The sequence below is a fragment of the Vipera berus genome (genome assembly GCF_964194415.1).
Source record: "Vipera berus genome assembly, chromosome: 3".
Classification (NCBI taxonomy): domain Eukaryota; kingdom Metazoa; phylum Chordata; class Lepidosauria; order Squamata; family Viperidae; genus Vipera; species Vipera berus.
The window spans coordinates 140,613,478-140,629,278 of NC_138204.1; the positions used below are offsets into that span (position 1 = coordinate 140,613,478).

At 37.7% G+C, this 15,801-nt stretch overlaps 1 protein-coding gene across 1 annotated transcript in view; it reads left to right on the plus strand.

Moving 5' to 3' along the window:
• Positions 1 to 15,801, plus strand: part of LOC308664740 (cadherin-6) — a gene marked incomplete at both ends in the record, with an annotated part of 69,137 nt that overhangs the window by 41,624 nt on the left and 11,712 nt on the right. The window contains 2 exons of the mRNA XM_081322204.1: positions 1,244 to 1,431; positions 7,466 to 7,719. Of these exons, the coding sequence (XP_081178330.1) occupies positions 1,244 to 1,431; positions 7,466 to 7,719 (442 nt within the window). The remainder of the gene's footprint in view (positions 1 to 1,243; positions 1,432 to 7,465; positions 7,720 to 15,801) is intronic.

Below are 15,801 nucleotides of genomic sequence, written 5' to 3' on the forward strand. Positions count from 1 at the left end.
AGAGGCACAATAGCAAAATAGACCCTAGCAAAGTATCTGTGGGTCATTTGCAGCGCAGCACATCAGAAGATAGATTTGGGCTGCACTCAACTTTTGATTATTTGAATATATTGCATGCTTTTATTTGATATTTGTAAATGTCTTTAGTTTATTTTCTTGTTTGGGTAAAAAATGGCTTCTTATGTTGTTCTAAAAAGGAATCAAAGAAAAGAGAACAGTTTGGCAAGGATGGAATTGACTTTAAAGAAAAGATAATACTTATAGATAAAGCACTTGCCCAAGTTGGACTGTGCACACTTCTCTATCCTAACAGATTCAGTGACTGAATGGTTTCTGAGTATTTGTGTGGCAAGTTTGCAAAAAAAAAAAAAAAAGTTAAAAATAGCTCCCTTTAAGTATAAAGAACAAAACCTCTCAAACTGAAAGAATAAATTGAGCCAGATTCAGATTTGCTCTTTGTGTCACTGATTCATGCTAAATTAGTAGACGTAGTACCATCTCGCTGCCACTAGTAGTGCTGTCGAGTGGCAGGATTCAAAAGCAAGACTTCTCTCTTCAATCTGCAACTGCCCCTATGACAAATTGCTCAAGGTAAAGTACCATGTATTAAAGTCACCAGCTGGATAATCCTCATGCATCATATTACTGCTGTTAAATAATTCTTAAGCCAGATTTATTTATATAAACCCCACCTTTTAATGCTTGTGCACTTTTTGGTTTGCATAACTAATCATGGAGCTTGTTTGGCAGAGAGATATTGGTGAGGGGAAGGACCCTTTTGTCTTAGATCACATGATTTGCATGCAGATGATGCCAGATATGATCCCCGGCCCCTCTAAATAGGTATAGGAAAGATAGTTTGACAGTCTAAAGAGCCACCAGGAAGAGACAAATGATTATGGTGAGTTATTTGCATTGTGGAGAATTTATTTAGGCACAAGCAAATTAGTAGCTATTTGAGGTTAAGACTAATAACATCTAGTTAGTTATATGGGTCAATAGCTTATAATACTCACATAACCCTAAACCCCAGCGCTGCCTAATTCTTGGAAGCATGTCATGTGAGCCAGGTCACTGATTTGCAGGAAATCCTCCCTATTTCTAAAGAAGTAGCAATCTAGTAGTAACTGTCAATGTGTATACAGTCAGTTAAAAGATATAACAAGAAAATTTAAAGAGGTTGTTGAAAAATGCGGAAATAATGTTAACCGTCTAATAGACCTCTCCACCTCTTTACCTTTAGGTGCCTATCAATTCAAAATACCAGAATCTGCACCCCCTAATTCACCAATTGGACGGATAAAGGCTAATGATGCTGACGTGGGTCCAAATGCTGAGATGGAATATAACATTCTTGATGGAGATGGCTCAGAAATGTTCGGGATTACTACAGACAAGGAAACGCAAGAAGGCATTGTAATTGTAAAAAAGGTATGTATTCTAAGATGCTTTATTCCAGCTTTTATTATGGCATGTAAAATGAAGTCTTTAAGATATTCTTAAATAAAAGATAGTTGGACCATAAGAAAGGCTGAGTGCCAAAGAATTGAAGCCTTTGAACTATGGTGCTGGAGAAGACTCCTGTGAGTCCCTTGGACTGCAAGGCAATCAAACCAGTCAGTCCTAGAGGAGATCAACCCTGACTGTTCTTTAGAAGGCCAGATCCTGAAGTTGAAACTTAAATATTTTGGCCACCTAATGAGAAGGAAGGACTCACTGGAGAAGAGCCTAATGCTGGGAAAGGTTGAGGGCAATAGAAGAAAGGGATGACAGAGAATGAGGTGGCTAGATGAAGTCACTGAAGCAGTAGGCGTGAGCCTAAATGGACTCCAGAAGATGGTAAAGGACAGGAAGGCCTGAAGGAATGTTGTCCATGAGGTCATGATGGGTCGGACATGACTTCGCAACTAACAGCAACCAAAATAAAAGATCTTTTGGATTCAGAAACCAACTAAATAATATTGATAGGATCCCTACAGTTGTATTATCTCAAGCAAGATACTTTGGGGCGGGGGGGGGGAATCCTTTAGGTTTTACGTTGCAGTCCTTGCGTATGTTCTGAATACCTTGGCATGGTCTCCGAAAATATTTTCAGCTAAACCTAATAGAATCATTGTTGGGATGTGGGCTATTTCAAAATTCTATACTTCACATGCATGCAAGGAATGTCTTTACATTCAGTTGTTATGTTCATTTTCATCATTTTTGCCCTTTCACATTTGTTTTGAACAGAAAGTAATGTTTAAATAATTCCCAATATATCCTAATTTCATGGGAGTGTTGCAGAAAACAACAGGTTGTCACGGAATAGATACCAGTGGGAAAAAATTCAAACATGATAAAACCAAACACCCACAGGCCAAATATAAATGCACACGCACACACACACACACACACACACACACACACACACACACACAAATACATATGAAATCTGCACACAACTAAAATTAAAGAGGAGACAAAACAAAGTATATTAAAGATAAAAGGGATTTAATGACCATGTCAGTAAGAGGACTGTACGTGTTATCCAGAAATATATCCTCATTTTTAATGTATCTTCTGGGTAAAATCCTTAATATATAAAAGATCTTTGGTGACAGTTCTAATTCCACAAGAATAAAGACATCCATTAAACAGAATCTTGTTGAATTAATCAATTAACAATTCAGAGCGCAGCACATTAAAAATAAATGAACATAAAATACCCTCCTGTATTTAAACAGTTGATGTGTGCAAATACAGAGCTTTATCTGTTCCATAATTTAAAAATTATTTAAGGGTAAAGAAGAACAAGACTTACCAGCTGCAGCTTTCTTATTTTGTAAATTTAGCTCTATTAATCTCTACATAAAAGAGAGCAAAACCTTCTTTAGGCTGTAATTACTCAAAACCTCAGCAAATACAGTATTTTTTCCCCATATCACAGATTCACACACTGATTAAAAAAAGGAGGGGAAAAGCTAAATGCTGAAAGCAATAAATAAATATAATAAGAAGCAGTAGTAGTAAAATGAAAACTGAACTATCATTTCAAGCATTTCATTTAACGGATCATAGATTCGCTTCCAGTCTTATACTAGCATTTCTCATAAGGGTGATATACCTTAACATTTTCACTGTAAACTAATTAGATCCCTTCCAGTTATGCACTGAATTCGGAAATCCATACGAGAATGCCAAAGGTAAATTAAAAGCTTGAGTTATAAAGTTGAAGATAGAATGTCACCAAGGAAAAGAAAGAACCTTGAGATGGCTTCATGACAAAACCACAATTTGCATCTGAATAAAGTATTTTTTTTATGGGTGACTTGTTCTTATTTCATTATCGTTTAAAACTAATTACACCTTTTATATCCTTCTGAGCAATCACCAAGCCCTTTGGCATTGTACAATACGATACAGAATAAAATTATATTATGGCCTTAGAGTTGACTAGAAAGACCAGATTAGCATTATATTTATAATTTCAGCAACCTTTCAATCTTAATTGAATATTACTGGCATCTGTCCTGGGCGATCTGGTCTATCCTAATTGATTTAGCTTTTTATATATGTTTTACTCCATTGTGACTTGTCTAAAGTCTTTTGATTGGGGTGAGCTATAAAAATTGTAATCTAAATGAACCCATGTTATAAGAAAATTAATAGATAATAAGCCATGTCCTGCCTGTTTTTTAAAAAAAGGATTCTGTAACTCCCTTCCTGCTAAAGGCCATGAAATTTCTCTGACATATTTTTCCGAGTACCTCTACGTATTGTGGCAGTTAACTTTAAGGCCCAGAGAGATGCAACAAAATTAATTTGGGCTGGTATATTTCCACACTGCCCTATCATCTCTTGAATGTACCCAATGGAGACTCTTCAGAATCTATTCTAGCATTGAAATCCTCAGCCCTGTGGATTTCTAAACTTCCATTTGTGCTTCATCTGCAGTAACTGTTCTGGTGAAAGCTAAATGTGGAATATGCTTGCTTGTGTGCCACAGGCCCTGAGCAAACTATGAATTATGGTTAATGATTTGAATCATATGCATATACATTTATAGGGTTCATAAATGGGGGGGCAGAATCATTTAATTACCCTGGAATGAAAGTAGAGCCAAATCCAAAGGTACATCCAATTTTTTAGATGGTACAAAATGTCACAGGAACCAACCTGGGTCGGTTATCCTGTGGTGATTGGATACTGAAACATTATCCTGGGACATGCATATTTGCCTTCATTAGGTACAAAGTGTTGTTTACTTTAAAGTCCTCGCTGTCTAAGTTGATGGCCTTGGTATCCAAGAAGTGCCAAGAAGACACATGTGCCATTGATTTATTAGATTTGTAATCCATTGAATCTCGGGCTTCACAGTAGTTTACTATAATGAAGCAACAATAAACTAATAAAATACAAAACCAAAACATAGTAAAAACATTACATTGATAAAAGCAAATGATAAAGCCATGTAGTCACATAGATACCCTCTCAAACCTGGTTGTCAGCCCTCAAATACCCTGGGGAATAGTCTAGTCTTCACTGGGTTAACACCAAAGTACAGGGATCAGTGCAAGTTTGACTTCTCCACACAAATTCAACATCCGCACCAAGAACCATTGCCTTTGACCCCCCCCATCTGTATACCAGAGACATCTCCAATTGGGAACAGCATACTGGACTGAGAAAGCACAGATAGATACGAAGGAGTCAAGCCATGTAGGGCTGTAAAGGATAAAGCCAACACTTTCAATGGAAATCAGAAACTGAGTGGAAGTCCAGACAGTGCCCACAATATAGGAGCTACTTAACTATACCCGTACTATGCCTATGGCTACCAGTAGACAATAGCTGCGTTCTGCACCAATTTCAGTTTTCTATTAAACTTCAGAGCTAGCCCCATGCAAAAGATATGCATTTATTGTTTGTTTATTATATTAGTTACTACAGTAGACTGTCAAAATGATGGCAACATAAATGATTGGTGACAGCTGATACTGCAAGAAGTAGGGCATCAAGGATATATTGTGCAATACATTTGCTTGCCATGGAGATATGTAGCCTTAAATAAATAACTATTTCCACAGCCTTATTCTTATTCCCTAACCTTAACCCTTACCCTTCTTCAATCAAGATAAAAAATAGTTGGATACCAAGGGTAAGAACTGAGCAATGGATGCTTATGTACACCCCATTCCCCCCACCTATCTTTTCATTCATATTTTGGTACTTTCATTATCGATTTTCATTGTTTCATTGCTTTGCTTTTGTTATGCTCACATTTTTTTAAGCATTTTTCTTTTCTGCTTTAACTGTTGTAAGCTGTTCAGAGCAGCCCCACGGCGAGATGGGAGGCCAATAAATTTAACAAATAAATAATAAATATTTCCAAGGTCTCCACATGCCTGGGCATTTCAGAGGTCTCAGGCTAAAAACTGAAAAAGGCTCACAAGTGTTTGTGGCTGATAGAAAAAGGCTTTCCAGTGTTGGTGCCTGATAAGAAGAGATTCAGAGTCACAGGGTGATTTGTTAGCATGCATTTTTACCAACCTTTTTCAAACCCTAGAACAAACAGACAAGCATATTTAAAAGTAGCCTTTCAGCCAACAAAGAAGCAAGTTGAACAGGATAACAAACTGAACAAGCAGTGTTTAGGATCAATAATGATGTCCCTCTCATGGCTACCATAAGGATTACTAAAAGAGTAAAAAAAAAAGGTTCATGTATCCGAATGCTTAACATAATTAAGCAAAATACCACTCACAAGAGAAGACATAAGGTGGTAAATATTATCCTCTGAAAATAAAAGTTTTATACATTTGCTACTATATGCAGGACAATTCTTGTGCTTGTTTACAAATGATATGCGACCATGCTTTAGGATACTTGGATGAGTCAGAATGAGCCAAGGAAAACTGATGATGTTACCTAGTTTGGGTAATGAATGTCTGCAAGAAAACAATTAAGCTCAGAGAGCACCAAGGATCCCTCATTTCAATCCTGAGCTACATATATTATGATGAGAAACATTAAAAATCTTTAATCATAAAAAGTTTGCCTGTAACACATCTGTTTACCAAAATCAGCTGAAACTTACATGGCAACCTCCTTGGCTCCTAATTTTCTACTTTGATTCTCTTATACTATCCAAGTATAAAACTGGAAATAGTGCTTTTCACTGATGGCACTATAATGATTATCTACCATCAAGTATATGGGTCATGGGCAAACCAAGTAGATGCCATTAAGGTTGATGCACAATAATCTTGTGGACAGCAAAAGCCATTACGGCAAATTTCTTCAGCTACTTAAATAGAATCATTAATTCATCATCAGCACTTGTTAGTAAGCAATCAAATAAAAAAAAACCAAGATGGTTATCATTTTGTTTGCTGATAGCATTTCTGCTGCACCAATTTACTAAATATTACACTTGATTGCTTCTGACTGCACATATCGCACTCAATTGCATTCCCAGTGTACTATTTGAGGGGCATGTGCTTTTAAGGAAAAGAAAGGGCAATTCCAAATGAACACTGTATTTTCTCATTTGTGAGAAGATGTTCTGTTATGGCAAGGAAGCTGACAGAGCTTTGCAAACCTATTTGGGAATGTTCATTTCAGTAAAGATGGGAAAGTGTCAATTTGAACTCCTGCCAGTATATACACCTGACATCCTGTAAATTAAGTGTGTCAACATCATTCTGTTGACTTAAACAAAGCTGATGCCATTAACACCTTGCTAAAAGTGAAATATTATTTGTGCTTCCAATAAGAAGCCGAACCTCTCACTATTTTGTATCATATCCCAGCAATGTTTAGTACCAGATTCTGGATGCCAAAAAATTTCACCACAGATTATAGTTGTTATGAGTAATCAACCATTTTTGTTTCAAATTTTTAATACAGTAAGATATTTTAATAATTAAATATTTTTGCTTGTCTAGAGTGGGACAAACCTCAAATAAGAGTTTATCGTAAATCAGAGTTCTCAGAGGGGGAGAATTACAGATATATTGTAGGCATTTTGCATATACTTACACAATTCATGAGATACTGAATAGAATGGAAATAATCAACCATGCAGCAAGGCCCATCAGGTGTTCAATTACACCTTTATACTGCTTGCTAGTGATTACAAAAGTAAATTATTTCAGTCTGATTAGCCTTAGACATCTTTTTTATTTCCAAATTGAGCCTTTAGACTGCACATCCATCAGTTTATACTGACAAAGAGATGGTTGTTAGGGAATGGGTCATTAAAGTCTTCTTTGACTATAGTCAAAACAAACATTTATGTTTTCCGTTGTATTCAAGGGATGTTCATTCTGAATTGGATTGTGAAGCTTGAGTTTAAATTATACAACATAAGCTCATTCATTGAAACTCGAGGTTTCTCTAATTAACAGGTCTTTCTGGATGCTTTGGCAAATTTCTTCATAACATATATCTATATCTATATCTATATATTTTCTCTTCTCAGGCTTTGGATTTTGAAAAGCGGAGACAGTTTACTCTGAAAGTGGAAGCTAGCAATCCTCATGTAGATCCCAGATTCCTCTATCTGGGACCCTTCAAGGACATTACTACTGTCAGAATTCAAGTAGAGGATGTAGATGAACCTCCAGTCTTCAGCAGACCAGCTTATATATTAGAAGCAAAGGAAGATATCCCAATAAACACCGTCATAGGTGGTGTAACGGCACGGGATCCTGACAGTGCAAAGAACCCCATCAAGTAAGCATAACAGACCAGAGGTACCCAACTGACAAGAGTCAGTTTAGAAGGCAGCAGTATACAAACCTGATGAGAAAATCTTATTGTAATAAAGGGGGACCTGAAAGCATGTGCCAATGTACACAGGTGCTTTGGTAAAATGATTTAGTAGATATACGAAAAGTGAACTGGATTCCCCCTCCCCCTTTCAATATATGTGGGGAATACAAAGTGAGGCAAAACACTAAAATCATTCTATGGTATGGTAAAAGAGCTTTCCTCCTTCCTTCCACCCTTCCCTCCCTTCTACCCTACCCTCCCTTCCACCCTTCCTTCCTTCCTTCCTTCCACAGCTTCTGTGGGTTACCATCTTTATACTGTGATCTTGGGCAGTAAGCAAGAAATTAAATTACAGGTAGCCCTCAACTTACAGCCACAATTGAGCCCACAATTTTGGTCGCTAAGTGAGACAGTTGTTAAGAGAATTTTGCCTCATTTTACGACCTTTCTTGCCACAGTTGTTAAGTGAATCAATGCAGTTGTTAAGTTAGCAACACAGTTGTTAAGTGAATCCGACTTCCCCATTGTCTTTACTTATCAGAAGGTCACAAAAAGGGGATCGCATGAGCCTGGGACACTGCAACCATCATAAATATGGGGCAGTTACCAAGCATCTAAATTTTGATCATGTGACCGTGGGGATGCTGCAATGGTCGTAAGTGTGGAAAAGAGTCATCAGTCACTTTTTTTCAGTTCTGTTGTAACTTTGAACAGTCAGTAAGTGAACTGTTGTAAGTCGTGGACTCCCTCTATAATTTCCTCTCAATATGCACATACACAACATTGTACATGGTGGCTGAGAAAAATGGAAATTATAGTCCAACATTTATGAGAGCTACCTCGTTGGAGATGGCTAGCTAGATGGATAGTTATCCTTTCCTTAATAAAATTGGAAAGAGGAATGGCGGGTGGTGGAAAACCATGGAAAAATCATGAAGGAATATGATGTTTGGATTTCCCTCTGCCCAATAAAATTATGTGAATGTCATTAAGGTATTGCATAATGAAAGAATCTCCTGGCTGTGGGCAACAAGTGGAATTAAAAAGTGAAAAGAGAGATGCCATGGAGGTCATTAAAAAGAGAAGGATGAAAATGGAAGGCTATGTATAAAAAACACTCGGGCAAAACAAATGAAGTTAGGGACAAACAAAGAAAAAATATGCTAGAAGAGAAATGAAGGAAGAGGGCTGTGCTTCCACGCAAGCTGCATGCCTGCAGTAAAATGTGATCTAAAATGTGACCTTTTTGTACAATGTTATTTTGTACCTTCCAAGATCTATAACGGCTGTTCTGTGCTAACAATACTTCCATACCCACCACCACCACCAGTGCATACCCTATTTCAAGTGTAAATGCTAGCTCTAACTTTTCCTCTCAGCTTGAGGGAAGAGGCAATTAGACCATTATATGTACTACTTGTCACTTATTTGTCAGCTTCCTTTGACAGTTAGGAATAAAACCTTCAGATAATGGGTGTTACATTGAAAACCCTCAATTTTTCCCTTCTTAACCGTGGCTTTAAAAAGAAAAACCTAATCATGGAGCACTGTCAGTTTGAAAGTCCTTTGATCTCCCATTAAAGAATATTTCATAATGGCATTATAAAAATGCTTAGTGAGAAAGGGGGGGGGGGAACCCCTCTCACATAGACGTCTTGTCGACCCAGAAATCTATTCAACTTGGAGTTGCATTAAACTCGAGGATGCTGTATTTAAGAAAGCAATTAAGAGAAGATCTCCAAGGAACCAGATTTGTAAAAACCTGCCTTTGGCATGAACAGATTTGAGTGGCATGTACGTTTGTCAATAGAATAGCATTTTAGTTGCTTCTCCCCCATCTACTTGGCGGCTAGATGTTTTTGTGGGCATAGTAGCATGATGTACTACTGTATTAGAAGCGACAGTTTCTAGTCCTAGCTGGAATGAGGTCCTTGTCCTTTGGCTCAAGGTGCATTGCTATGAAGGAAAAGCACTGAATGACAACAATTTACTTCATTTCACAAGGAGCTCATAGAATGCAGTGGTGATGCACCAATCCGAGCTTGAATAAACAGAGCAATGCAACTATATGTAAGGGACATACAGGTAGCCCTTGCTTACCGATTGCTTAGTGACTGTTCAGAGTTATGACAGTATTAAAAATAAACAGCTGTGTGGCCAGTCGTTGCATTGACAACTGCTGCAGCATCCCAATCATAAGCAGCTTGCAACAAGCAGAATTAATGGAGAAAATGGAGATGCAGGTAATCGTCAATTCATGGCCACAACTGAGCCCAGAATTTATGTTGCTAAGTGAGAAATTTGTTAAGCTAGTTTTGTCCTATTTTACGACCTTTTCTTGACACATTTGTTAGGTGAATCACTGCAGTGGTTAAGTTAGTAACCCGGTTGTTAAGTGAATCTGGTTTCCCCATTGACATTGTCAGAAGGTCGCAAAAGGGGATCACAAAAGGACACAGCAACAATCATAAGTATGAACCAGTTATCAAGTGTCTGGATGTAAATCACGTGTCCATGGATATGCTGCAATGGTCATAAGTGTGAAAAATGGTCATAAGTCATTTTTTTCAGTGCCATTGTAACTTTGAACAGTCACTTACTGAGGACTACCTGTAAAATCATATGTCATGATTTCCTGAGGTTTCCTTAAGGACTGAATGAGAAGTGATGATATAAGTCCATCATTGTTGTGCAATTTTCCACTTAGTGACCATGGGGCTTAGTGACCAAGTTGCCGGTCTCAATTGTGGTTGCTAAGCATGGACTTAGTACAATACACATAACACAATAATGATGGATGGAACAAAAGTATGATTCAGGCTTCAATCCACTTCAGTCTATTTTTTTTAATCTGCTTGCTAGCTACAGCTGCTCGATCCAGTAAGACTCAAATGTACCGGTATTTAAAAAGGAAGGAAAAAAATACTTGAAAAACTGTCATAAAGTATAAGTGAACCAAAACAATGATACCTTGAGAAGTAGCTACAACTTCTGAACCGTAGCAGGAAAGTCACTTTAATTACTAGTCTATTTACAATGTTTCTATTTTCCAAAAAAATAAATAAATGAATAGGGTGGGAGTCAATCTCATGACAGGAAAAATGTTGTTCCACATATTTTTGGCCAAAATCAAAGCCAACGTTAAACCAGTCACAGTTCCGAATGAGGTGTGAACTTTGTCATAGTCATTTACAATGGAATCCATGCCTGAAAGAAAATCTCAATCAGAATAAAAACGTGAAGATGAGAACCAGCTCAGGTGAAATTTAGCTCTTCAGACGTGATCAAAAAAATGTCTCTCCAACATTGTGAAAAAAATGTAATTGAAACACTGAAACAAGGGTAAGAAGATGACAATCAGCAAATAAATTAATGGCTGTTCCTGAAATTTACTGACCAGATGCTGTCTCAACATTCGCCGATCGTTTGTCTTGTCTGTGCACTCCAAGTACAGCAAAGCTTTGAGCAATTACAAATTATATCTTCCAATTTAACCATTTACCAGGATTTAAAAAGAATAAAATTCTACAGTCTGACAGACACACCTAATAATTTGTAAAATGTACAAACAAGTTTGATGTTGTCAGCTTCATTCTTAATAGGCTATGATCTTTTCAGTCATAGTCATCAGTGGCTCAACCAAATTAGCAGTCTTTGACAAAAAGAGACCTAGCATTCTTTAAACAGAATGAAATTAGTGACAGGAGAGCTGATCAAATGTATCCTCTAGATCAGGGGTCCCCAAACCCCAGTCCAAGCACCGGCACCACACCTCAACATGCCAGAAACTAAACCCCACAAAGAAGCAAAGTCCCATTCTGTGGGATGCAGACAGCACATGAAACCAGGTCCCATCCGGTCTGCAGAAAAGCCTCTCTCCATGGGACTAGTCCCTGGTGCCCAAAAGGTTGGGGACCGCTGGTCTAGATCAAGATATAAAATATAGTTGGAATATATATTTAATTATTGTAAATCTGCTTTTAATAATAATAACAACAACAACAACTTTGTCACTTTGAATGTATACCAATTGGCTTACATCAAAATGAAATTTCATTGCATACAGCTCTCAGAGGGTCATCACCTCCGATATACATTCCTGGTTTGTGGCCAGCTCAAGTTTCAGAACGTCCATTTTAGTCTCTAGGGAGCTAACCATGGCAAACAGGACAGATGGAAACAGAGCTCCTTGTGGATTAGCCCTCAAATTAGCTTGTATTCCTGCACCACAACCTCGCCTCCTCTCCTCTTTCTGCTCTTGCCTCTTCCATCTCTTAATGTTAAAAAAAATACAAAATTAATATTTTCTCAGACGGCTGTTTTTCTATAGCATTCTAAGTCTTTAATTCTGTGCCTTGTGATGGTTTATTTTAATCATCAGCATTAATATAAAAGAAAGGGGAGCACGGGGAAAAAATAAGATAGGACCTTTCCTATTATTGAATGGTTCCTAGGCAAGATGAGAGATAAGCTTTCTGCTTTTTTTTTGCCTAATTTTTCTGAGAGGTAGATCTTATGTTCCTACTGCTTCTCCAGAGTCACACTTAAAGGCTTAGCCACTTGTTATGTTATATCACTTGATTAGGAATTAAATCCCATTTTTTTCAATTAAATACAAGGCATGGGAAAGATCATCAGTGGAATCATAGCATAAAGAAGTTTAAACTTTCCCTTAGCTATGATTTTATTAAAGAACCAGTCTTTCGCACATCAATAGAAAAATCCTCCATTGCAGTGGTGGGATTCAGCCGGTTCACACCACTTCAGCAGAACCGTTAGCTAATTTTTTGTTGCCCAGGCCCAGAATGGACTTCCAGAAGTGGCATCCACACAGAGAACCGGTCGTTCACATATTTGAATCCCACCACTGCTCCATTGCCATATAATGCTTTTTTACCAGACGAAAACACGTACATATCAAACTTTCAATAGAAGAGAATGTAGGTAGCTCAGGATTGAACTGTGGTATCCTTGATGCTCTCTGAGTTTGCTTGCAGATGTTTCATTATCTGACTAGTTAACATCATCAGTGTGAGTAAAATAGAACATAGAATAATAGGGTTGGAAGGGACCTTGGAGGTTTTCTAGTCCAACCTCCTGTTTGACCCTAAACCATTTTAGACAAATGGTTGTCTGAAATATGGGGTGAGATCCCTACTGTGGCGTGAAGGCGTGGTTTTTCCTTTGGGAATTTCTTGATTAAAGGTATTATTTTCTGCTTGATTGTTAATCCTTCAGTATCTGGATGTAGGTGCTGGAAAGGATATGTTCTGGTGATTTTTGTTCTTAGTTGTTTTTTTCCACTTCCTAGCATTTTATTATTATTGTTATTTTTTGGCAACTGTTAACAATTGTTTTTTACCTGTGATCATCCTGCAATATACCTGTGAGCAGCCTAGACCAAGATAATTCAAAAATGCTAGGGAATTCCTGGAAGCTTGGCATTCAGACAAATCAGTCATCAATACACACATAGGGTTAATTCACATTTAGGCACCATTCAGAACAGACAATTAAAAAAATAACCAGCTGGAGACAATAATAGGTAAGCAAACAATCAGAAAACAATGCCAAATCAAGGAACTATCGAGAGAAAATGAAACACACACCAACATAGGCAGGGCAAGGCTCTGTATTTAAACAGGAGCAAACCCTACACTCAGTACCACTGATCTTGTCACCTAGTTACATAATGAAGAGCTGTGGTGGTGCAGTAGTTAGAATGCAGTATTGCAGGCTAATTCTGCCAACTGCCAGCAGTTTGATTCTCACTGGCTCAAGGTTGACTCAGCCTTCCATCCTTCCAAGGTTGGTAAAATAAGGACCCAGTTTGTTGGGGGGCAATATGCTGACTCTGTAAACTGCTTAGAAAGGGCTGTAAAGCACTATGAAGCAGTATATAAGTGTAAGTATTATTGCTATTGCTAATGAAACATCTGCAAGCAGATAATCAAGCTCAGAGAGCACCCAGGACTCCATACTATCAAACTTCTTCTGCATTCAATTTTCATGCACCTACCACGTGACTCTTAGTAATTTGGTTAACATAATGCATAGCTAAGCTTTAATTCCCACCCACTTCTTTTTTTTTTAGAGCTGGTCTTGTCACAGCACCGATTATTAGAATCTCTGTTCAACAGAAATGGCTCTCTGATATGGCTGCCATACTGTAAGATTAACTGTGTGAAAGAAGGTGAGACCAGTAGGGACTCAGCTGCAGACTGCTTTATAAAGCCACACATGTCAAACTAGTGACCCTGAGCAAGTAGCAATGCATAAAATATTAAATGCAGCAAAATGAAATAAATAAAATAGAATGCAAAGCAGTTAGGGCTGCAGGCAAAATTCTTCCATAACAAATTGTGAAAATATACACAATGGTTTCCACGAACATCCTGACCCTAGAACCCCGGAGACAAGCTTAGGACTTCCATCCAAAAAGCTAACAGGGTAAAAGCTCTCTGAATCTCAGAGGGCAGACTATTCCTTAGGGCAGGTATTGCAACTGAGAAGGCAAATGAAGCACAACAAGCACTACTTATGCTGACAGTCACAAAATACAGGGTAATCCTTCGTTTACAACTACATTTGAGCCCAAAATTTCTGTTAAGTGAGACATTTGTTGTTCAGTGAGTTTTGCCCCATTTTATGGCCTCTGTTGCCACAGTTGTTAAGTGAAACACTGCAATGGTTAAGTTAGTAGCACGGTTGTTAAGTGAATCTGGCTTCCCCATTGACTTTGCTTGTCAGAAGGTCACAAAAGCAGATCACATGACCCTAGGAGACTTCATTTGTCATAAATATGGGTCAGTTGCCACAAATCTAAATTTTGATCACGTGATCATGGAGATGCTGCAATGGTCGTAGGTGTGGAAAATGGTTGTAAGTCACTTTTTTCAGTGCCGTTGTAATTTCAAATGGTCACTAAGTGAACTGTTGTAAGTCAAGGACTACCTGTACTGCTTTTAATCTGGAGCAAGATGGGTAAAAGTCTTCATGATGGGCTTGAGGGCTGGTTGAGAATGGCATTGGCTATTCCTGTCCTTGAGACTTAATTAGTGCATCATGGCATGAATGAATGAATGAATGAATGAATGAATGAATGAATGAATGAATGAATGAATGAGCCCTGAAGCTCATTTCCCTTGATCTTAAAAAAATTCTCATGATATTCATCACTTTAAGCTTTCTCAGGGCTTCATTCAGCCAATCTCAATGTATACATGGTTGTACTTTGACAATAAAGGTTCATTCATTGTTAAAGAATGGAATCAGCCTGTACTGTGATTGCTGAAGATGCTTTAAAATTCTTATTTAAAAGGAGTTCTATTTATCATTATTACTTTTAAAAGTGTTTTGGTCTGATTCATGGAGAGACAGGTAACTTTATTTTTAGCTTTGTATTTATGGATTATTGCGAGCTGCCTAGGATCTTTATATAAGTCAAATGAATGAATGTATGAATATGTTAGTGGGCTGAATGATAGTTTATAAATTTGTAGTACCTGCAAGCCAGCAACTCTCCTTCCTGAATAGTCATCATCTGCCACATACAGTAATCATGAATTTCTGGAATAACATATGGAATAAGGGCTCCTGAAACATCACACAGACCTGGTATGTTCCCTATTACTGCAATGTCTGGCACATTTGCATTACAGATTCATCACCTGTTATGCACACACTCTTTCTGCAATTACATCCTAATGAAATTCAAAACAGTTGTAATTTATTGTAATTGGTATTGCCATAGATATGCAATCACTGTATGATCTTGTAATTCGTATCAATTGGAGAGTTTTCAAAGCAATAACCATGTGAACTTTCCTTTCAATTTATCCTGGACCTAGGAAGCCAGGAATTAGTGGTTATCCTTCATTTCTGTGTTTTTTAAATAACATGTCAGGCAACTAATTTTTGAAGGGAGAGGTTACATTTCAATCCAAACACAATGTGCAGGTGTACATAGATAGGCTGCTCCTTTTTTTAGAAAAAAGATCCCTTCCAGCTGCAGTGTCACACATCTGCCCCTGCCCTAAACAC